Source organism: Dendrobates tinctorius, unplaced genomic scaffold, assembly GCF_039654945.1.
Source record: "Dendrobates tinctorius isolate UK_male_01 unplaced genomic scaffold, ASM3965494v1 ptg000146l, whole genome shotgun sequence".
Classification (NCBI taxonomy): Eukaryota; Metazoa; Chordata; class Amphibia; order Anura; family Dendrobatidae; genus Dendrobates; species Dendrobates tinctorius.
Genome location: NW_027361813.1, coordinates 1,773,512 through 1,796,515, shown reverse-complemented (window position 1 = coordinate 1,796,515; position 23,004 = coordinate 1,773,512). Strand labels below are relative to the sequence as shown.

General features: G+C 52.7%; 1 protein-coding gene across 2 annotated transcripts in view; it reads left to right on the top strand.

Moving 5' to 3' along the window:
- STK36 (serine/threonine kinase 36) overlaps nt 1-23,004 on the top strand; it is a 212,957-nt gene that overhangs the window by 169,062 nt on the left and 20,891 nt on the right. For both annotated transcript variants that reach the window (XM_073546315.1, XM_073546316.1), the window contains exons 16-21: nt 10,315-10,427; nt 19,827-19,931; nt 20,006-20,104; nt 20,170-20,264; nt 20,351-20,411; nt 20,831-20,941. In XM_073546315.1, the coding sequence (XP_073402416.1) occupies nt 10,315-10,427; nt 19,827-19,931; nt 20,006-20,104; nt 20,170-20,264; nt 20,351-20,411; nt 20,831-20,941 (584 nt within the window). The remainder of the gene's footprint in view (nt 1-10,314; nt 10,428-19,826; nt 19,932-20,005; nt 20,105-20,169; nt 20,265-20,350; nt 20,412-20,830; nt 20,942-23,004) is intronic.

Here is a 23,004-nt window from a genome sequence, read left to right as displayed (position 1 = left end):
TAGGCACATCAGGGGCTCTCAAAAAGCAACATGATATCAAAGTATGTGTTCCAAAATGTCACCGTGCGCCAAAACAGTGGATTTCCCCCACATGTGGGGGTATTGGCGCACTCAGTACAAATGTGAGGTGGTCCCTAAAAAGTGGTTTTGTAAATTTTGTTGGAAAACTTAGAAATCGCTGGTCAAATTTTAACCCTTATAACGTCCTAACAAAAATTTTTTTTAAAAATGGTGCTGATGTAAAGTAGACATGAGGGAAATGTTATTTAATAACGATTTTTTGAAGCATAACTTTCTGATTTAAGGACATAAAAATGAAAATTGCCAAATCTCTGATATTTTCACAAATAAACGCAAATCATTTCGAACAACTGTTACCACTATCATAAAGTTCAATATGTCTCACACACACGATCTGAGAATCAGTGGGATCCGTTCAGGCGTTCCAGAGTTATCACCTCATAATTGGCCCGGTCACTAAGGGGTTAAACTACTAACAATGACCTGCAAGAATGTGTATAATCTGTCTCCTCCATACATCTACAGACTAAGCTCCAATACCCCCACACACAATCTCCGGTCCTCACCTGACCTCCTCCTCCTCTCCGCTCTCACCCAATCGCGTCTAAGAGTTCTCCCGAGCATTTCCATCCTCAAACACAAAAGAGTCTGATTGTCTCCAACGTTCTTCACCTCAGATGTAACCTGAAAACTCATCTCTTTAGAAAAATCTACAGCCTGCAATGACCTCGCTGCCCCCTCACCACAGCCTGCAATGACCCCGTAGATCCCTCACCACAGCCTGCAATGACCTCGCTGCCCCCTCACCACATCCTGCAATGACCCCGTAGATCCCTCACCACATCCTGCAATGACCCCGTAGATCCCTCACCACAGCCTGCAATGACCCCGTAGATCCCTCACCACAGCCTGCAATGACCTCGCTGCCCCCTCACCATATACTGCAATGACCCCGTAGATCCCTCACCACAGCCTGCAATGACCTCGCTGCCCCCTCACCACATCCTGCAATGACCCCGTAGATCCCTCACCACATCCTGCAATGACCCCGTAGATCCCTCACCACAGCCTGCAATGACCCCGTAGATCCCTTACCACAGCCTAGAATGACCCCGTAGATCCCTCACCACAGCCTGCAATGACCCCACTACCTTCTCACCACAGCCTGCAATGACCCCGCTGCCCCCTCACCACAGCCTGCAATGACCCCGCTGCCCCCTCACCACAGCCTGCAATGACCCCGCTGCCCCCTCACCACAGCCTGCAATGACCCCGCTGTCCTCTCACCACAGCCTGCAATGACCCCGCTGCCCCCTCACCACAGCCTGCAATGACCCCGCTGTCCCCTCACCACAGCCTGCAATGACCCCGCTGCCCCCTCACCACAGCCTGCAATGACCCCGCTGTCCCCTCACCACAGCCTGCAATGACCCCGCTGTCCCCTCACCACAGCCTGCAATGACCCCACTGCCCCCTCACCACAGCCTGCAATGACCCCGCTGTCCTCTCACCACAGCCTGCAATGACCCCGCTGTCCTCTCACCACAGCCTGCAATGACCCCGCTGCCCCCTCACCACAGCCTGCAATGACCCCGCTGTCCCCTCACCACAGCCTGCAATGACCCCGCTGTCTTCTCACCACAGCCTGCAATGACCCCGCTGTCCCCTCACCACAGCCTGCAATGACCCCGCTGTCTTCTCACCACAGCCTGCAATGACCCCGCTGCCCCCTCACCACAGCCTGCAATGATCCCGCTGTCTTCTCACCACAGCCTGCAATGACCCCGCTGTCTTCTCACCACAGCCTGCAATGACCCCGCTGTCCTCTCACCACAGCCTGCAATGACCCCGCTGTCTTCTCACCACAGCCTGCAATGACCCCGCTGTCCTCTCACCACAGCCTGCAATGACCCCGCTGTCTTCTCACCACAGCCTGCAATGACCCCGCTGTCTTCTCACCACAGCCTGCAATGACCCCGCTGCCCCCTCACCACAGCCTGCAATGACCCCGCTGTCCTCTCACCACAGCCTGCAATGACCCCGCTGTCTTCTCACCACAGCCTGCAATGACCCCGCTGTCTTCTCACCACAGCCTGCAATGACCCCGCTGTCTTCTCACCACAGCCTGCAATGACCCCGCTGTCCTCTCACCACAGCCTGCAATGACCCCGCTGTCTTCTCACCACAGCCTGCAATGACCCCGCTGTCCTCTCACCACAGCCTGCAATGACCCCGCTGTCTTCTCACCACAGCCTGCAATGACCCCGCTGTCTTCTCACCACAGCCTGCAATGACCCCGCTGTCCTCTCACCACAGCCTGCAATGACCCCGCTGTCCTCTCACCACAGCCTGCAATGACCCCGCTGTCTTCTCACCACAGCCTGCAATGACCCCGCTGCCCCCTCACCACAGCCTGCAATGACCCCGCTGTCCTCTCATCACAGCCTGCAATGACCCCGCTGCCCCCTCACCACAGCCTGCAATGACCCCGCTGCCCCCTCACCACAGCCTGCAATGACCCCGCTGTCTTCTCACCACAGCCTGCAATGACCCCGCTGTCCTCTCACCACAGCCTGCAATGACCCCGCTGTCTTCTCACCACAGCCTGCAATGACCCCGCTGTCTTCTCACCACAGCCTGCAATGACCCCGCTGCCCCCTCACCACAGCCTGCAATGACCCCGCTGTCCTCTCACCACAGCCTGCAATGACCCCGCTGTCTTCTCACCACAGCCTGCAATGACCCCGCTGTCTTCTCACCACAGCCTGCAATGACCCCGCTGTCCTCTCACCACAGCCTGCAATGACCCCGCTGTCCTCTCACCACAGCCTGCAATGACCCCGCTGTCCTCTCACCACAGCCTGCAATGACCCCGCTGTCCTCTCATCACAGCCTGCAATGACCCCGCTGCCCCCTCACCACAGCCTGCAATGACCCCGCTGTCTTCTCACCACAGCCTGCAATGACCCCGCTGTCCTCTCACCACAGCCTGCAATGACCCCGCTGTCTTCTCACCACAGCCTGCAATGACCCCGCTGCCCCCTCACCACAGCCTGCAATGACCCCGCTGTCTTCTCACCACAGCCTGCAATGACCCCGCTGTCCTCTCATCACAGCCTGCAATGACCCCGCTGTCTTCTCACCACAGCCTGCAATGACCCCGCTGTCCTCTCACCACAGCCTGCAATGACCCCGCTGTCTTCTCACCACAGCCTGCAATGACCCCGCTGCCCCCTCACCACAGCCTGCAATGACCCCGCTGTCTTCTCACCACAGCCTGCAATGACCCCGCTGTCTTCTCACCACAGCCTGCAATGACCCCGCTGTCTTCTCACCACAGCCTGCAATGACCCCGCTGTCTTCTCACCACAGCCTGCAATGACCCCGCTGTCCTCTCACCACAGCCTGCAATGACCCCGCTGTCTTCTCACCACAGCCTGCAATGACCCCGCTGTCTTCTCACCACAGCCTGCAATGACCCCGCTGTCTTCTCACCACAGCCTGCAATGACCCCGCTGTCTTCTCACCACAGCCTGCAATGACCCCGCTGTCTTCTCACCACAGCCTGCAATGACCCCGCTGTCCTCTCACCACAGCCTGCAATGACCCCGCTGTCTTCTCACCACAGCCTGCAATGACCCCGCTGCCCCCTCACCACAGCCTGCAATGACCCCGCTGTCTTCTCACCACAGCCTGCAATGACCCCGCTGTCTTCTCACCACAGCCTGCAATGACCCCGCTGTCTTCTCACCACAGCCTGCAATGACCCCGCTGTCTTCTCACCACAGCCTGCAATGACCCCGCTGTCTTCTCACCACAGCCTGCAATGACCCCGCTGTCCTCTCACCACAGCCTGCAATGACCCCGCTGTCCTCTCACCACAGCCTGCAATGACCCCGCTGTCCTCTCACCACAGCCTGCAATGACCCCGCTGTCCTCTCATCACAGCCTGCAATGACCCCGCTGCCCCCTCACCACAGCCTGCAATGACCCCGCTGTCTTCTCACCACAGCCTGCAATGACCCCGCTGTCCTCTCACCACAGCCTGCAATGACCCCGCTGTCTTCTCACCACAGCCTGCAATGACCCCGCTGCCCCCTCACCACAGCCTGCAATGACCCCGCTGTCTTCTCACCACAGCCTGCAATGACCCCGCTGTCCTCTCATCACAGCCTGCAATGACCCCGCTGTCTTCTCACCACAGCCTGCAATGACCCCGCTGTCTTCTCACCACAGCCTGCAATGACCCCGCTGTCCTCTCACCACAGCCTGCAATGACCCCGCTGTCTTCTCACCACAGCCTGCAATGACCCCGCTGCCCCCTCACCACAGCCTGCAATGACCCCGCTGTCTTCTCACCACAGCCTGCAATGACCCCGCTGTCTTCTCACCACAGCCTGCAATGACCCCGCTGTCTTCTCACCACAGCCTGCAATGACCCCGCTGTCTTCTCACCACAGCCTGCAATGACCCCGCTGTCTTCTCACCACAGCCTGCAATGACCCCGCTGTCTTCTCACCACAGCCTGCAATGACCCCGCTGTCTTCTCACCACAGCCTGCAATGACCCCGCTGTCCTCTCACCACAGCCTGCAATGACCCCGCTGTCTTCTCACCACAGCCTGCAATGACCCCGCTGCCCCCTCACCACAGCCTGCAATGACCCCGCTGTCTTCTCACCACAGCCTGCAATGACCCCGCTGTCTTCTCACCACAGCCTGCAATGACCCCGCTGTCTTCTCACCACAGCCTGCAATGACCCCGCTGTCTTCTCACCACAGCCTGCAATGACCCCGCTGTCTTCTCACCACAGCCTGCAATGACCCCGCTGCCCCCTCACCACAGCCTGCAATGACCCCGCTGTCCTCTCACCACAGCCTGCAATGACCCCGCTGTCTTCTCACCACAGCCTGCAATGACCCCGCTGTCTTCTCACCACAGCCTGCAATGACCCCGCTGTCTTCTCACCACAGCCTGCAATGACCCCGCTGTCTTCTCACCACAGCCTGCAATGACCCCGCTGTCCTCTCACCACAGCCTGCAATGACCCCGCTGTCTTCTCACCACAGCCTGCAATGACCCCGCTGTCCTCTCACCACAGCCTGCAATGACCCCGCTGTCTTCTCACCACAGCCTGCAATGACCCCGCTGTCCTCTCACCACAGCCTGCAATGACCCCGCTGTCTTCTCACCACAGCCTGCAATGACCCCGCTGTCTTCTCACCACAGCCTGCAATGACCCCGCTGCCCCCTCACCACAGCCTGCAATGACCCCGCTGTCCTCTCACCACAGCCTGCAATGACCCCGCTGTCTTCTCACCACAGCCTGCAATGACCCCGCTGTCTTCTCACCACAGCCTGCAATGACCCCGCTGCCCCCTCACCACAGCCTGCAATGACCCCGCTGTCCTCTCATCACAGCCTGCAATGACCCCGCTGCCCCCTCACCACAGCCTGCAATGACCCCGCTGCCCCCTCACCACAGCCTGCAATGACCCCGCTGTCTTCTCACCACAGCCTGCAATGACCCCGCTGTCCTCTCACCACAGCCTGCAATGACCCCGCTGTCTTCTCACCACAGCCTGCAATGACCCCGCTGTCTTCTCACCACAGCCTGCAATGACCCCGCTGCCCCCTCACCACAGCCTGCAATGACCCCGCTGTCTTCTCACCACAGCCTGCAATGACCCCGCTGCCCCCTCACCACAGCCTGCAATGACCCCGCTGTCTTCTCACCACAGCCTGCAATGACCCCGCTGTCTTCTCACCACAGCCTGCAATGACCCCGCTGCCCCCTCACCACAGCCTGCAATGACCCCGCTGTCTTCTCACCACAGCCTGCAATGACCCCGCTGTCTTCTCACCACAGCCTGCAATGACCCCGCTGTCCTCTCACCACAGCCTGCAATGACCCCGCTGTCCTCTCACCACAGCCTGCAATGACCCCGCTGTCTTCTCACCACAGCCTGCAATGACCCCGCTGTCTTCTCACCACAGCCTGCAATGACCCCGCTGTCCTCTCATCACAGCCTGCAATGACCCCGCTGTCTTCTCACCACAGCCTGCAATGACCCCGCTGTCTTCTCACCACAGCCTGCAATGACCCCGCTGTCCTCTCACCACAGCCTGCAATGACCCCGCTGTCTTCTCACCACAGCCTGCAATGACCCCGCTGTCCCCTCACCACAGCCTGCAATGACCCCGCTGTCTTCTCACCACAGCCTGCAATGACCCCGCTGTCTTCTCACCACAGCCTGCAATGACCCCGCTGTCTTCTCACCACAGCCTGCAATGACCCCGCTGTCTTCTCACCACAGCCTGCAATGACCCCGCTGTCTTCTCACCACAGCCTGCAATGACCCCGCTGTCTTCTCACCACAGCCTGCAATGACCCCGCTGTCCTCTCACCACAGCCTGCAATGACCCCGCTGTCTTCTCACCACAGCCTGCAATGACCCCGCTGCCCCCTCACCACAGCCTGCAATGACCCCGCTGTCTTCTCACCACAGCCTGCAATGACCCCGCTGTCTTCTCACCACAGCCTGCAATGACCCCGCTGTCTTCTCACCACAGCCTGCAATGACCCCGCTGTCTTCTCACCACAGCCTGCAATGACCCCGCTGTCTTCTCACCACAGCCTGCAATGACCCCGCTGTCCTCTCACCACAGCCTGCAATGACCCCGCTGTCCTCTCACCACAGCCTGCAATGACCCCGCTGTCTTCTCACCACAGCCTGCAATGACCCCGCTGTCCTCTCACCACAGCCTGCAATGACCCCGCTGTCCTCTCACCACAGCCTGCAATGACCCCGCTGTCTTCTCACCACAGCCTGCAATGACCCCGCTGTCCTCTCACCACAGCCTGCAATGACCCCGCTGTCTTCTCACCACAGCCTGCAATGACCCCGCTGTCCTCTCACCACAGCCTGCAATGACCCCGCTGTCTTCTCACCACAGCCTGCAATGACCCCGCTGTCTTCTCACCACAGCCTGCAATGACCCCGCTGTCCTCTCACCACAGCCTGCAATGACCCCGCTGTCTTCTCACCACAGCCTGCAATGACCCCGCTGTCCTCTCACCACAGCCTGCAATGACCCCGCTGTCTTCTCACCACAGCCTGCAATGACCCCGCTGTCTTCTCATCACAGCCTGCAATGACCCCGCTGTCCTCTCACCACAGCCTGCAATGACCCCGCTGTCCTCTCACCACAGCCTGCAATGACCCCGCTGTCTTCTCACCACAGCCTGCAATGACCCCGCTGTCTTCTCATCACAGCCTGCAATGACCCCGCTGTCTTCTCACCACAGCCTGCAATGACCCCGCTGCCCCCTCACCACAGCCTGCAATGACCCCGCTGTCTTCTCACCACAGCCTGCAATGACCCCGCTGTCTTCTCACCACAGCCTGCAATGACCCCGCTGTCTTCTCACCACAGCCTGCAATGACCCCGCTGTCTTCTCACCACAGCCTGCAATGACCCCGCTGTCTTCTCACCACAGCCTGCAATGACCCCGCTGTCCTCTCACCACAGCCTGCAATGACCCCGCTGTCCTCTCACCACAGCCTGCAATGACCCCGCTGTCCTCTCACCACAGCCTGCAATGACCCCGCTGTCCTCTCACCACAGCCTGCAATGACCCCGCTGTCTTCTCACCACAGCCTGCAATGACCCCGCTGTCCTCTCACCACAGCCTGCAATGACCCCGCTGTCTTCTCACCACAGCCTGCAATGACCCCGCTGTCCTCTCACCACAGCCTGCAATGACCCCGCTGTCTTCTCACCACAGCCTGCAATGACCCCGCTGTCTTCTCACCACAGCCTGCAATGACCCCGCTGTCTTCTCACCAAAGCCTGCAATGACCCCGCTGTCCTCTCACCACAGCCTGCAATGACCCCGCTGTCCTCTCACCACAGCCTGCAATGACCCCGCTGTCTTCTCACCACAGCCTGCAATGACCCCGCTGTCTTCTCACCACAGCCTGCAATGACCCCGCTGTCTTCTCACCACAGCCTGCAATGACCCCGCTGTCTTCTCACCACAGCCTGCAATGACCCCGCTGTCTTCTCACCACAGCCTGCAATGACCCCGCTGTCTTCTCACCACAGCCTGCAATGACCCCGCTGTCTTCTCACCACAGCCTGCAATGACCCCGCTGTCTTCTCACCACAGCCTGCAATGACCCCGCTGTCTTCTCACCACAGCCTGCAATGACCCCGCTGTCTTCTCACCACAGCCTGCAATGACCCCGCTGTCTTCTCACCACAGCCTGCAATGACCCCGCTGTCCTCTCACCACAGCCTGCAATGACCCCGCTGTCTTCTCACCACAGCCTGCAATGACCCCGCTGTCTTCTCACCACAGCCTGCAATGACCCCGCTGTCTTCTCACCACAGCCTGCAATGACCCCGCTGTCCTCTCACCACAGCCTGCAATGACCCCGCTGTCTTCTCACCACAGCCTGCAATGACCCCGCTGTCCTCTCACCACAGCCTGCAATGACCCCGCTGTCTTCTCACCACAGCCTGCAATGACCCCGCTGTCCTCTCACCACAGCCTGCAATGACCCCGCTGTCTTCTCACCACAGCCTGCAATGACCCCGCTGTCTTCTCACCACAGCCTGCAATGACCCCGCTGTCTTCTCACCACAGCCTGCAATGACCCCGCTGCCCCCTCACCACAGCCTGCAATGACCCCGCTGTCTTCTCACCACAGCCTGCAATGACCCCGCTGTCTTCTCACCACAGCCTGCAATGACCCCGCTGTCTTCTCACCACAGCCTGCAATGACCCCGCTGTCTTCTCACCACAGCCTGCAATGACCCCGCTGTCTTCTCACCACAGCCTGCAATGACCCCGCTGTCTTCTCACCACAGCCTGCAATGACCCCGCTGTCCTCTCACCACAGCCTGCAATGACCCCGCTGTCTTCTCACCACAGCCTGCAATGACCCCGCTGTCTTCTCACCACAGCCTGCAATGACCCCGCTGCCCCCTCACCACAGCCTGCAATGACCCCGCTGTCTTCTCACCACAGCCTGCAATGACCCCGCTGTCTTCTCACCACAGCCTGCAATGACCCCGCTGTCTTCTCACCACAGCCTGCAATGACCCCGCTGTCTTCTCACCACAGCCTGCAATGACCCCGCTGTCTTCTCACCACAGCCTGCAATGACCCCGCTGTCTTCTCACCACAGCCTGCAATGACCCCGCTGTCTTCTCACCACAGCCTGCAATGACCCCGCTGTCCTCTCACCACAGCCTGCAATGACCCCGCTGTCTTCTCACCACAGCCTGCAATGACCCCGCTGTCTTCTCACCACAGCCTGCAATGACCCCGCTGTCTTCTCACCACAGCCTGCAATGACCCCGCTGTCTTCTCACCACAGCCTGCAATGACCCCGCTGTCTTCTCACCACAGCCTGCAATGACCCCGCTGTCTTCTCACCACAGCCTGCAATGACCCCGCTGTCCTCTCACCACAGCCTGCAATGACCCCGCTGTCCTCTCACCACAGCCTGCAATGACCCCGCTGTCTTCTCACCACAGCCTGCAATGACCCCGCTGTCTTCTCACCACAGCCTGCAATGACCCCGCTGTCTTCTCACCACAGCCTGCAATGACCCCGCTGTCTTCTCACCACAGCCTGCAATGACCCCGCTGTCTTCTCACCACAGCCTGCAATGACCCCGCTGTCTTCTCACCACAGCCTGCAATGACCCCGCTGTCTTCTCACCACAGCCTGCAATGACCCCGCTGTCTTCTCACCACAGCCTGCAATGACCCCGCTGTCTTCTCACCACAGCCTGCAATGACCCCGCTGTCCTCTCACCACAGCCTGCAATGACCCCGCTGTCCTCTCACCACAGCCTGCAATGACCCCGCTGTCTTCTCACCACAGCCTGCAATGACCCCGCTGTCTTCTCACCACAGCCTGCAATGACCCCGCTGTCTTCTCACCACAGCCTGCAATGACCCCGCTGTCTTCTCACCACAGCCTGCAATGACCCCGCTGTCTTCTCACCACAGCCTGCAATGACCCCGCTGTCTTCTCACCACAGCCTGCAATGACCCCGCTGTCTTCTCACCACAGCAGGTCTTCTCCCCTCTGTCAGTGTTGATCTCTTCATTGTTATTATATTTTGTATGTTCAGATCCGGGAATCAATGGTGCTTAAAAATTATTGCGAATCTCTGTAATATGTCGCCATTTTCTGAGGCTACCTTAGAAATGTGAAGTCATGCGTTCCCCAAATCTGTTACGTCTTTACTGAGGTCAGGATTCTTGTCTCCAGCTCCCGACGCTCCGTGCACTGAGGGCATTTGTTCATCTCACCTTTTTACTCAAGTCCTGGCGGCTTTGTGTGACGTGTCTGCATCAGCAGAGCAGCGGCTTCTCAGAGAAAAGGTTTTTTACCTACTTTTCATGATCATGATGCGTTTGCTTTCTTTTTTTGCTGCCTCTTCTCTCTCCTCATCTCCTGCGTTTCCTTTTCTCTTGAGCGCTCTCTTTGCTTACCTCCTACTCTGCCTCTTCTCTCTCTACTCATCTCATGCGTTTTCTCTTGTGCGCGCTCCCCTTTTCTTTTCTCTCCTTACCTCCTGTGCTGCCTGTTCTCTCTCATCTACGTTTCTTTTTCTCTTGCCCACTCTTTCCTTCTCTTCTTTCTCTTTATCTCCTATACTGCCTCGTCTCTCTCTCCTCATCTCATGCATTGTCTCTTCTTTTCCGCATGCTCGCTTTCCTTATTTTCTCTTTCATAACCTCCTGTGCTGCCTCTTCTCTCATCTCCTGCGTTTCTTTTTCTCTTGCACATTCTCTTTCTCTTCTCTCTCATTATTTCCTGCGCTGCCTCTTCTCCCTCTCCTCGTTGCCTGCGTTTCCTTTACTCTTGCGCATACTTTTTTTCTTCTCTTTTCTCTCTTCTTATCTCTTTCTGTACCTCCTCTGTTCTTACTTCCTGCGCTGCCTCTTCTCCCTCTCCTCGTTGCCTGCATTTCCTTTACTCTTATGCATACTTTTTTCTTCTCTTTTCATCTCTTTCTGTACCTCCTCTGTTCTTACTTCCTGCGCTGCCTCTTCTCCCTCTCCTCGTTACCTGCGTTTCCTTTACTCTTGCGCATACTTTTTTCTTCTCTTTTCTCTCTTCTTATCTCTTTCTGTACCTCCTCTGTTCTTACTTCCTGCGCTGCCTCTTCTCCCTCTCCTCGTTGCCTGCATTTCCTTTTCTCTTACGCATACTTTTTTCTTCTCTTTTCTCTCTTCTTATCTCTTTCTGTACCTCCTCTGTTCTTACTTCCTGCGCTGCCTCTTCTCCCTCTCCTCGTTACCTGCGTTTCCTTTACTCTTACGCATACTTTTTTTCTTCTCTTTTCTCTCTTCTTATCTCTTTCTGTACCTCCTCTGTTCTTACTTCCTGCGCTGCCTCTTCTCCCTCTCCTCGTTGCCTGCATTTCCTTTACTCTTACGCATACTTTTTTCTTCTCTTTTCTCTCTTCTTATCTCTTTCTGTACCTCCTCTGTTCTTACTTCCTGCGCTGCCTCTTCTCCCTCTCCTCGTTACCTGCGTTTCCTTTACTCTTACGCATACTTTTTTTCTTCTCTTTTCTCTCTTCTTATCTCTTTCTGTACCTCCTCTGTTCTTACTTCCTGCGCTGCCTCTTCTCCCTCTCCTCGTTGCCTGCATTTCCTTTACTCTTATGCATACTTTTTTCTTCTCTTTTCATCTCTTTCTGTACCTCCTCTGTTCTTACTTCCTGCGCTGCCTCTTCTCCCTCTCCTCGTTACCTGCGTTTCCTTTACTCTTGCGCATACTTTTTTCTTCTCTTTTCTCTCTTCTTATCTCTTTCTGTACCTCCTCTGTTCTTACTTCCTGCGCTGCCTCTTCTCCCTCTCCTCGTTGCCTGCATTTCCTTTTCTCTTACGCATACTTTTTTCTTCTCTTTTCTCTCTTCTTATCTCTTTCTGTACCTTCTCTGTTCTTACTTCCTACGCTGCCTCTTCTCCCTCTCCTCGTTGCCTGCGTTTCCTTTACTCTTACGCATACTTTTTTCTTCTCTTTTCTCTCTTCTTATCTCTTTCTGTACCTCCTCTGTTCTTACTTCCTGCGCTGCCTCTTCTCCCTCTCCTCGTTGCCTGCATTTCCTTTTCTCTTACGCATACTTTTTTCTTCTCTTTTCTCTCTTCTTATCTCTTTCTGTACCTTCTCTGTTCTTACTTCCTACGCTGCCTCTTCTCCCTCTCCTCGTTGCCTGCGTTTCCTTTACTCTTACGCATACTTTTTTCTTCTCTTTTCTCTCTTCTTATCTCTTTCTGTACCTCCTCTGTTCTTACTTCCTGCGCTGCCTCTTCTCCCTCTCCTCGTTGCCTGCATTTCCTTTTCTCTTACGCATACTTTTTTCTTCTCTTTTCTCTCTTCTTATCTCTTTCTGTACCTTCTCTGTTCTTACTTCCTACGCTGCCTCTTCTCCCTCTCCTCGTTGCCTGCGTTTCCTTTACTCTTACGCATACTTTTTTCTTCTCTTTTCTCTCTTCTTATCTCTTTCTGTACCTCCTCTGTTCTTACTTCCTGCGCTGCCTCTTCTCCCTCTCCTCGTTGCCTGTGTTTCCTTTATTCTTACACATACTTTTTTCTTCTCTTTTCTCCTTTATCTCTTTCTGTACCTCCTCTTTTCTTACCTCCTACGCTGCCTCTTCTCCCTCTCCTCGTTACCTGCGTTTCCTTTACTCTTACGCATACTTTTTTCTTCTCTTTTCTCTCTTCTTATCTCTTTCTGTACCTCCTCTGTTCTTACCTCCTACACTGCCTCTTCTCCCTCTCCTCGTTGCCTGCGTTTATTTTTACACATACTTTTTTTCGTCTCTTATCTCTTTTTCTACCTTCTCTGTTCTTACCTCCTACGCTGCCTCTTCTCCCTCTCCTCGTTACCTGCGTTTCCTTTACTCTTACGCATACTTTTTTCTTCTCTTTTCTCTCTTCTTATCTCTTTCTGTACCTCCTCTGTTCTTACCTCCTGCGCTGCCTCTTCTCCCTCTCCTCGTTACCTGCGTTTCCTTTACTCTTACGCATACTTTTTTCTTCTCTTTTCTCTCTTCTTATCTCTTTCTGTACCTCCTCTGTTCTTACCTCCTGCGCTGCCTCTTCTCCCTCTCCTCGTTGCCTGCGTTTCCTTTACTCTTACGCATACTTTTTTCTTCTCTTTTCTCTCTTCTTTTCTCTTTCTGTACCTCCTCTGTTCTTACCTCCTACGCTGCCTCTTCTCCCTCTCCTCGTTGCCTGCGTTTCCTTTACTCTTACGCATACTTTTTTCTTCTCTTTTCTCTCTTCTTATCTCTTTCTGTACCTCCTCTGTTCTTACCTCCTGCGCTGCCTCTTCTCCCTCTCCTCGTTGCCTGCGTTTATTTTTACGCATACTTTTTTTTGTCTCATCTCTTTCTGTACCTCCTCTGTTCTTACCTCCTGCGCTGCCTCTTCTCCCTCTCCTCGTTGCCTGCGTTTATTTTTACGCATACTTTTTTTCGTCTCTTATCTCTTTCTGTACCTCCTCTGTTCTTACCTCCTGCGCTGCCTCTTCTCCCTCTCCTCGTTGCCTGCGTTTATTTTTACGCATACTTTTTTTTGTCTCTTATCTCTTTCTGTACCTCCTCTGTTCTTACCTCCTGCGCTGCCTCTTCTCCCTCTCCTCGTTGCCTGCGTTTATTTTTACGCATACTTTTTTTCGTCTCTTATCTCTTTCTGTACCTCCTCTGTTCTTACCTCCTGCGCTGCCTCTTCTCCCTCTCCTCGTTGCCTGCGTTTATTTTTACACATACTTTTTTTCATCTCTTATCTCTTTCTGTACCTCCTCTGTTCTTACCTCCTGCGCTGCCTCTTCTCCCTCTCCTCGTTGCCTGCGTTTATTTTTACACATACTTTTTTTCGTCTCTTATCTCTTTCTGTACCTCCTCTGTTCTTACCTCCTGCGCTGCCTCTTCTCCCTCTCCTCGTTGCCTGCGTTTATTTTTACGCATACTTTTTTTCGTCTCTTATCTCTTTCTGTACCTCCTCTGTTCTTACCTCCTGCGCTGCCTCTTCTCCCTCTCCTCGTTGCCTGCGTTTATTTTTACGCATACTTTTTTTCGTCTCTTATCTCTTTCTGTACCTCCTCTGTTCTTACCTCCTGCGCTGCCTCTTCTCCCTCTCCTCGTTGCCTGCGTTTATTTTTACGCATACTTTTTTTTGTCTCATCTCTTTCTGTACCTCCTCTGTTCTTACCTCCTGCGCTGCCTCTTCTCCCTCTCCTCGTTGCCTGCGTTTATTTTTACGCATACTTTTTTTCGTCTCTTATCTCTTTCTGTACCTCCTCTGTTCTTACCTCCTGCGCTGCCTCTTCTCCCTCTCCTCGTTGCCTGCGTTTATTTTTACGCATACTTTTTTTCGTCTCTTATCTCTTTCTGTACCTCCTCTGTTCTTACCTCCTGCGCTGCCTCTTCTCCCTCTCCTCGTTGCCTGCGTTTATTTTTACGCATACTTTTTTTCGTCTCTTATCTCTTTCTGTACCTCCTCTGTTCTTACCTCCTGCGCTGCCTCTTCTCCCTCTCCTCGTTGCCTGCGTTTATTTTTACGCATACTTTTTTTCGTCTCTTATCTCTTTCTGTACCTCCTCTGTTCTTACCTCCTGCGCTGCCTCTTCTCCCTCTCCTCGTTGCCTGCGTTTATTTTTACGCATACTTTTTTTCGTCTCTTATCTCTTTCTGTACCTCCTCTGTTCTTACCTCCTGCGCTGCCTCTTCTCCCTCTCCTCGTTGCCTGCGTTTATTTTTACACATACTTTTTTTCGTCTCTTATCTCTTTCTGTACCTCCTCTGTTCTTACCTCCTGCGCTGCCTCTTCTCCCTCTCCTCGTTGCCTGCGTTTATTTTTACACATACTTTTTTTCGTCTCTTATCTCTTTCTGTACCTCCTCTGTTCTTACCTCCTACGCTGCCTCTTCTCCCTCTCCTCGTTGCCTGCGTTTATTTTTACACATACTTTTTTTCGTCTCTTATCTCTTTCTGTACCTCCTCTGTTCTTACCTCCTGCGCTGCCTCTTCTCCCTCTCCTCGTTGCCTGCGTTTATTTTTACACATACTTTTTTTCGTCTCTTATCTCTTTCTGTACCTCCTCTGTTCTTACCTCCTGCGCTGCCTCTTCTCCCTCTCCTCGTTGCCTGCGTTTATTTTTACACATACTTTTTTTCGTCTCTTATCTCTTTCTGTACCTCCTCTGTTCTTACCTCCTACGCTGCCTCTTCTCCCTCTCCTCGTTGCCTGCGTTTATTTTTACACATACTTTTTTTCGTCTCTTATCTCTTTCTGTACCTCCTCTGTTCTTACCTCCTGCGCTGCCTCTTCTCCCTCTCCTCGTTGCCTGCGTTTATTTTTACACATACTTTTTTTCGTCTCTTATCTCTTTCTGTACCTCCTCTGTTCTTACCTCCTGCGCTGCCTCTTCTCCCTCTCCTCGTTGCCTGCGTTTATTTTTACACATACTTTTTTTCGTCTCTTATCTCTTTCTGTACCTCCTCTGTTCTTACCTCCTGCGCTGCCTCTTCTCCCTCTCCTCGTTGCCTGCGTTTATTTTTACACATACTTTTTTTCGTCTCTTATCTCTTTCTGTACCTCCTCTGTTCTTACCTCCTGCGCTGCCTCTTCTCCCTCTCCTCGTTGCCTGCGTTTATTTTTACACATACTTTTTTTCGTCTCTTATCTCTTTCTGTACCTCCTCTGTTCTTACCTCCTGCGCTGCCTCTTCTCCCTCTCCTCGTTGCCTGCGTTTATTTTTACACATACTTTTTTTCGTCTCTTATCTCTTTCTGTACCTCCTCTGTTCTTACCTCCTGCGCTGCCTCTTCTCCCTCTCCTCGTTGCCTGCGTTTATTTTTACACATACTTTTTTTCGTCTCATCTCTTTCTGTACCTCCTCTGTTCTTACCTCCTGCGCTGCCTCTTCTCCCTCTCCTCGTTGCCTGCGTTTATTTTTACACATACTTTTTTTCGTCTCTTATCTCTTTCTGTACCTCCTCTGTTCTTACCTCCTGCGCTGCCTCTTCTCCCTCTCCTCGTTGCCTGCGTTTATTTTTACACATACTTTTTTTCGTCTCTTATCTCTTTCTGTACCTCCTCTGTTCTTACCTCCTACGCTGCCTCTTCTCCCTCTCCTCGTTGCCTGCGTTTATTTTTACACATACTTTTTTTCGTCTCATCTCTTTCTGTACCTCCTCTGTTCTTACCTCCTACGCTGCCTCTTCTCCCTCTCCTCGTTGCCTGCGTTTATTTTTACACATACTTTTTTTCGTCTCTTATCTCTTTCTGTACCTCCTCTGTTCTTACCTCCTGCGCTGCCTCTTCTCCCTCTCCTCGTTGCCTGCGTTTATTTTTACACATACTTTTTTTCGTCTCTTATCTCTTTCTGTACCTCCTCTGTTCTTACCTCCTACGCTGCCTCTTCTCCCTCTCCTCGTTGCCTGCGTTTATTTTTACACATACTTTTTTTCGTCTCTTATCTCTTTCTGTACCTCCTCTGTTCTTACCTCCTGCGCTGCCTCTTCTCCCTCTCCTCGTTGCCTGCGTTTATTTTTACACATACTTTTTTTCGTCTCATCTCTTTCTGTACCTCCTCTGTTCTTACCTCCTGCGCTGCCTCTTCTCCCTCTCCTCGTTACCTGCGTTTATTTTTACACATACTTTTTTTCGTCTCTTATCTCTTTCTGTACCTCCTCTGTTCTTACCTCCTGCGCTGCCTCTTCTCCCTCTCCTCGTTGCCTGCGTTTATTTTTACACATACTTTTTTTCGTCTCTTATCTCTTTCTGTACCTCCTCTGTTCTTACCTCCTGCGCTGCCTCTTCTCCCTTTCCTCGTTGCCTGCGTTTATTTTTACACATACTTTTTTTCGTCTCATCTCTTTCTGTACCTCCTCTGTTCTTACCTCCTGCGCTGCCTCTTCTCCCTCTCCTCGTTGCCTGCGTTTATTTTTACACATACTTTTTTTCGTCTCTTATCTCTTTCTGTACCTCCTCTGTTCTTACCTCCTGCGCTGCCTCTTCTCCCTCTCCTCGTTGCCTGCGTTTATTTTTACACATACTTTTTTTCGTCTCATCTCTTTCTGTACCTCCTCTGTTCTTACCTCCTGCGCTGCCTCTTCTCCCTCTCCTCGTTGCCTGCGTTTATTTTTACACATACTTTTTTTCATCTCTTATCTCTTTCTGTACCTCCTCTGTTCTTACCTCCTGCGCTGCCTCTTCTCCCTCTCCTCGTTGCCTGCGTTTATTTTTACACATACTTTTTTTCGTCTCTTATCTCTTTCTGTACCTCCTCTGTTCTTACCTCCTGCGCTGCCTCTTCTCCCTTTCCTCGTTGCCTGCGTTTATTTTTACACATACTTTTTTTCGTCTCATCTCTTTCTGTACCTCCTCTGTTCTTACCTCCTGCGCTGCCTCTTCTCCCTCTCCTCGTTGCCTGCGTTTATTTTTACACATACTTTTTTTCGTCTCTTATCTCTTTCTGTACCTCCTCTGTTCTTACCTCCTGCGCTGCCTCTTCTCCCTCTCCTCGTTGCCTGCGTTTATTTTTACACATACTTTTTTTCGTCTCATCTCTTTCTGTACCTCCTCTGTTCTTACCTCCTGCGCTGCCTCTTCTCCCTCTCCTCGTTGCCTGCGTTTATTTTTACACATACTTTTTTTCGTCTCTTATCTCTTTCTGTACCTCCTCTGTTCTTACCTCCTGCGCTGCCTCTTCTCCCTCTCCTCGTTGCCTGCGTTTATTTTTACACATACTTTTTTTCGTCTCATCTCTTTCTGTACCTCCTCTGTTCTTACCTCCTGCGCTGCCTCTTCTCCCTCTCCTCGTTGCCTGCGTTTATTTTTACACATACTTTTTTTCGTCTCTTATCTCTTTCTGTACCTCCTCTGTTCTTACCTCCTGCGCTGCCTCTTCTCCCTCTCCTCGTTGCCTGCGTTTATTTTTACACATACTTTTTTTCGTCTCTTATCTCTTTCTGTACCTCCTCTGTTCTTACCTCCTGCGCTGCCTCTTCTCCCTCTCCTCGTTGCCTGCGTTTATTTTTACACATACTTTTTTTCGTCTCATCTCTTTCTGTACCTCCTCTGTTCTTACCTCCTGCGCTGCCTCTTCTCCCTCTCCTCGTTGCCTGCGTTTATTTTTACACATACTTTTTTTCGTCTCATCTCTTTCTGTACCTCCTCTGTTCTTACCTCCTGCGCTGCCTCTTCTCCCTCTCCTCGTTGCCTGCGTTTATTTTTACACATACTTTTTTTCGTCTCATCTCTTTCTGTACCTCCTCTGTTCTTACCTCCTGCGCTGCCTCTTCTCCCTCTCCTCGTTGCCTGCGTTTATTTTTACACATACTTTTTTTCGTCTCTTATCTCTTTCTGTACCTCCTCTGTTCTTACCTCCTGCGCTGCCTCTTCTCCCTCTCCTCGTTGCCTGCGTTTATTTTTACACATACTTTTTTTCGTCTCTTATCTCTTTCTGTACCTCCTCTGTTCTTACCTCCTGCGCTGCCTCTTCTCCCTTTCCTCGTTGCCTGCGTTTATTTTTACACATACTTTTTTTCGTCTCATCTCTTTCTGTACCTCCTCTGTTCTTACCTCCTGCGCTGCCTCTTCTCCCTCTCCTCGTTGCCTGCGTTTATTTTTACACATACTTTTTTTCGTCTCTTATCTCTTTCTGTACCTCCTCTGTTCTTACCTCCTGCGCTGCCTCTTCTCCCTCTCCTCGTTGCCTGCGTTTATTTTTACACATACTTTTTTTCGTCTCATCTCTTTCTGTACCTCCTCTGTTCTTACCTCCTGCGCTGCCTCTTCTCCCTCTCCTCGTTGCCTGCGTTTATTTTTACACATACTTTTTTTCGTCTCTTATCTCTTTCTGTACCTCCTCTGTTCTTACCTCCTGCGCTGCCTCTTCTCCCTCTCCTCGTTGCCTGCGTTTATTTTTACACATACTTTTTTTCGTCTCATCTCTTTCTGTACCTCCTCTGTTCTTACCTCCTGCGCTGCCTCTTCTCCCTCTCCTCGTTGCCTGCGTTTATTTTTACACATACTTTTTTTCGTCTCTTATCTCTTTCTGTACCTCCTCTGTTCTTACCTCCTGCGCTGCCTCTTCTCCCTCTCCTCGTTGCCTGCGTTTATTTTTACACATACTTTTTTTCGTCTCTTATCTCTTTCTGTACCTCCTCTGTTCTTACCTCCTGCGCTGCCTCTTCTCCCTCTCCTCGTTGCCTGCGTTTATTTTTACACATACTTTTTTTCGTCTCATCTCTTTCTGTACCTCCTCTGTTCTTACCTCCTGCGCTGCCTCTTCTCCCTCTCCTCGTTGCCTGCGTTTATTTTTACACATACTTTTTTTCGTCTCATCTCTTTCTGTACCTCCTCTGTTCTTACCTCCTGCGCTGCCTCTTCTCCCTCTCCTCGTTGCCTGCGTTTATTTTTACACATACTTTTTTTCGTCTCTTATCTCTTTCTGTACCTCCTCTGTTCTTACCTCCTGCGCTGCCTCTTCTCCCTCTCCTCGTTGCCTGCGTTTATTTTTACACATACTTTTTTTCGTCTCATCTCTTTCTGTACCTCCTCTGTTCTTACCTCCTGCGCTGCCTCTTCTCCCTCTCCTCGTTGCCTGCGTTTATTTTTACACATACTTTTTTTCGTCTCATCTCTTTCTGTACCTCCTCTGTTCTTACCTCCTACGCTGCCCTGCTCTCTCTTGTCTGTTACCTGCTATTTTTTTCTACCCTTTAATGAATGCAGTTGTGTTTGTTTTCCCTGTAGGTCTCGCTCTATATCTCAGGACAGCTGCTTTCAGATTCGGGGGCACCGCTTTTTCGTTTCCTCTCTAGACTCTGGCCCTTTCCCTGTGTTCTGAGCCAGCTAAAGGTAATATATCTCCATTGCTCTACATCCTGGTTTCACATTGGGGACTACATTGCTGACAATTGTATTTTTTCCAGGTTGTGTATGCCTGCTGCCATGCCAGTCTGGAGGTGTGCCAGCAACTTGCAAGCTGCTCGTCTGCGCTACAGGACATCACCTTCTTAATCAATGGGGAGGTGAGAGAGGAGAATTCAAAGTAATGAGAGATCCTGTGACACCACTCACTACTTGTTTTCTCTAGGTCCATCTGTGGGACCCACCTCGGGTCCACGCTGCAGAGCTGTCTCTTCTAATCATCTCTCTACTAGTCTTACGCCTGCAATGTCTCCCGGTTGAGTAAGTGTCTCTTGCTCACCATTGCCCGCTCTTCGTCAATGCTTCTTTGCCCATTCCTACATGTGCCTTTTCCTGACTATTTGCAGGGTCTTGGCCTCGAAAGCAGCTGTTCTTCCTCTGCTGTCATGTGACGTCCCATCCCTGTTGGTGAGTAGCAGTATAATGAGGCAGCATACTTTTTATCGAGGCAGAAATAACTTTTTTCAGCTACTATCAGCAGCAGAAGTAGATAACATGATGGCCATCACCTGCAGCTCGGTCCTTCGGATGCACTTGGGGATTGGGGTTACCTTTGAGGTCGCACCACCCTTATGTGTCTACAACAGCAGGGATTGCTGTGTTCACCCAAAGATTACCTAGACCACAACACAGAGTATATACAGCACGCAGCGGGTACCCTCAATTACTATAATCCCGGAGCTGCACCGTGTAATCCCATACCTCTCCGGACTGCAGCCTTTCTGCACGTCATCCTGTATATTACTGCTACCGTCTTCCATCCTGACAGTAGCATTGTGTACGTTTCGGCTGCAGTCACATTGCCTTCTCCGTATTTCATTCTCCAGGCTGCCGCCTCCATACTTGCTGTTTCTCTCCATGACTGTGGTGAATCGATACCGCTGTCCCATGATATCCTAGTGTCCGCTGTGAAGAAATCACTGTCCCAGGTGCCTTTGGTATGTCCCCTCTTGGCCTTATTTTTCAAGAGTCTAATCACTTATGTAATAACCAGTATTGTGGACTTGACACTACTGCAGGCGTAATGCAGGAGCTGTGGTCATGGTTCCTGCTGGATGCTTCACCAATATGGTGGAAAACAAAAGGGGAGACTGGTTTCTTTAGTGTCCGTGTCTAGCTCCTTTTCCATGTGATGTGCCTGCCTCTAGCTCCCCCTACTCCACATCTGTGCCTGCCACTAGCTACTTTTACACCTCCAGCGCAGTGCCTGCCTCTAGATCCCCCTCCTCCATATCTGTGCCTGACTGCACGTGATGTGCCTTCCTCTAGCTCTACCTCCTCCTGGGTTGTGCCTGCCTCTGGCTCCCCCTTCTCCACATTCATGCCTGCCTGCCTCTAGATCTCCTTCCTCCTCCGCATCTGTGCCTGCCTCTAGCTCCCCCACCTCCTTTAGGGCTGTGCCAGCCTCTAGCTACTCCTTCTCCAGTGCCATGCCTGCCTCTAGATCCTCCTCCTCAACATCTGTGCCTGCCTCTAGCTCTCCCTCTTCCTCCTGGGTTGTGCCTGCCTCTAGTTACCCCTTCTCCACATATGTGCTTGCCTCTAGATCCCCCTCCTCCTCCACATCTGTGCCTGCCTCTAGATTCCCCTCCTCCTCCACATCTGTGCCTTCCTCTAGATCCCCCTCCTCCATGGCTGTGCCTTCCTTTAGATCCCCCTCCTCCACATCTGTATCTGCATCCACGTGATGTGACTGCCTCTAGCTCTCCCTCCTCCAGGGTTGTGTTTGCCTCTAGCTCTCCCTCGTCCTCCAGGGTTGTGCCTGCTTCTAGTTCCCTTTTCTCCTCCACCTCTGTTCTTGTCTCTAGCTCCCCCTCCTCCACATCTCTTCCTGCTTCTATATCCCCCTCCACATCTCTGCCTGCCTCTAGCTCTCCCTCCTATACGGCTGTGCCTGCCTTTACCACCCCTTCCTCCAGGGCTGTACCTGCCTCTAGCTCTCCCTTTTCCTCCAGGATTATGCCTGCCTCTAGCTCCCTGTCCTCCTTCACATATGTGCCTGCCTCTAGGTCCCCCCTCCTCCACGGCTGTCCCTGCTTCTAGCTCCTCCTCCTCAGCTGTGCCTGCCTCTATCTCCCCTTCCTTTTCCACCTCTGTGCCTGCCTCCTCGTGATGTGCTTGCCTCTAGCACGCCCTCCTCCGTGGCTGTGCCTGCCTCTAGCTCCTCCTCCACATCTGTGCCTGCCTTTAGCTCCCCCTCCTCCACATCTGTGGCTGCCTCCAGCTCCCCCTCCTCCTGTACATCTATGCCTGTCTCTATCTCCCCCCTTCTCCCCCATGTCTGTGCCTGCTTCTAGCTCCCCTTCCTCCACAGCTGTGCCTGCCTCTAGCTGCCTCTCCTCCTGTACATCTGTGCCTGTCTCTATCTCCCCCTTCTTCTCCATGTCTGTGCCTGCCTCTAGCTCCCCCTTCTTCTCCATGTCTGTCTGCCTCTAGCTCCCCTTCCTCCAGAGCTGTGCCTGCCTCTAGCTCCCTTTCCTCCTGTACATCTGTGCCTGTCTCTAGATCCCCCTTCTCCACATCTGTGCCTGCCCCATGCTCCCTCTCCTCCACATCTGTGCCTGCCTCCACGTGATGCCCCTGCCTCTAGCTCTCGCTCCACCTCTACATCTGTACCTGCCTCTAGCTTCCACTTCTCCATGGCTGTGCCTGCCTCTAGCTCCCCGCCCCCATGGCTGTGCCTGCCACTAGCTCCCTGCCCCCTCGGCTGTGCCTGCCCCTAGCTCCCTGCCCCCATGGCTGCGCCTGCCTCTAGCTCCCCCTATTCCTCCATGATTGTGCGTACTTCTAGCTCCCCCTCCTCTACCACATTTGTGCCTGCCTCTATCTCTGCTTCCCCATGGCTGTGCCTGCCTCTAGCTCCTCCTCCTCTTCCATGGCTGTGCTTGCTTCTAGCTCCGTCTCTTCCTCCACGGATGTGCCAGCCTCAAGCTTACCCTCCTCTACGGCTGTTCCAACCTCTAGCTTCCCCTCCTCTATGGCTGTACCAGCCTATAGCTTC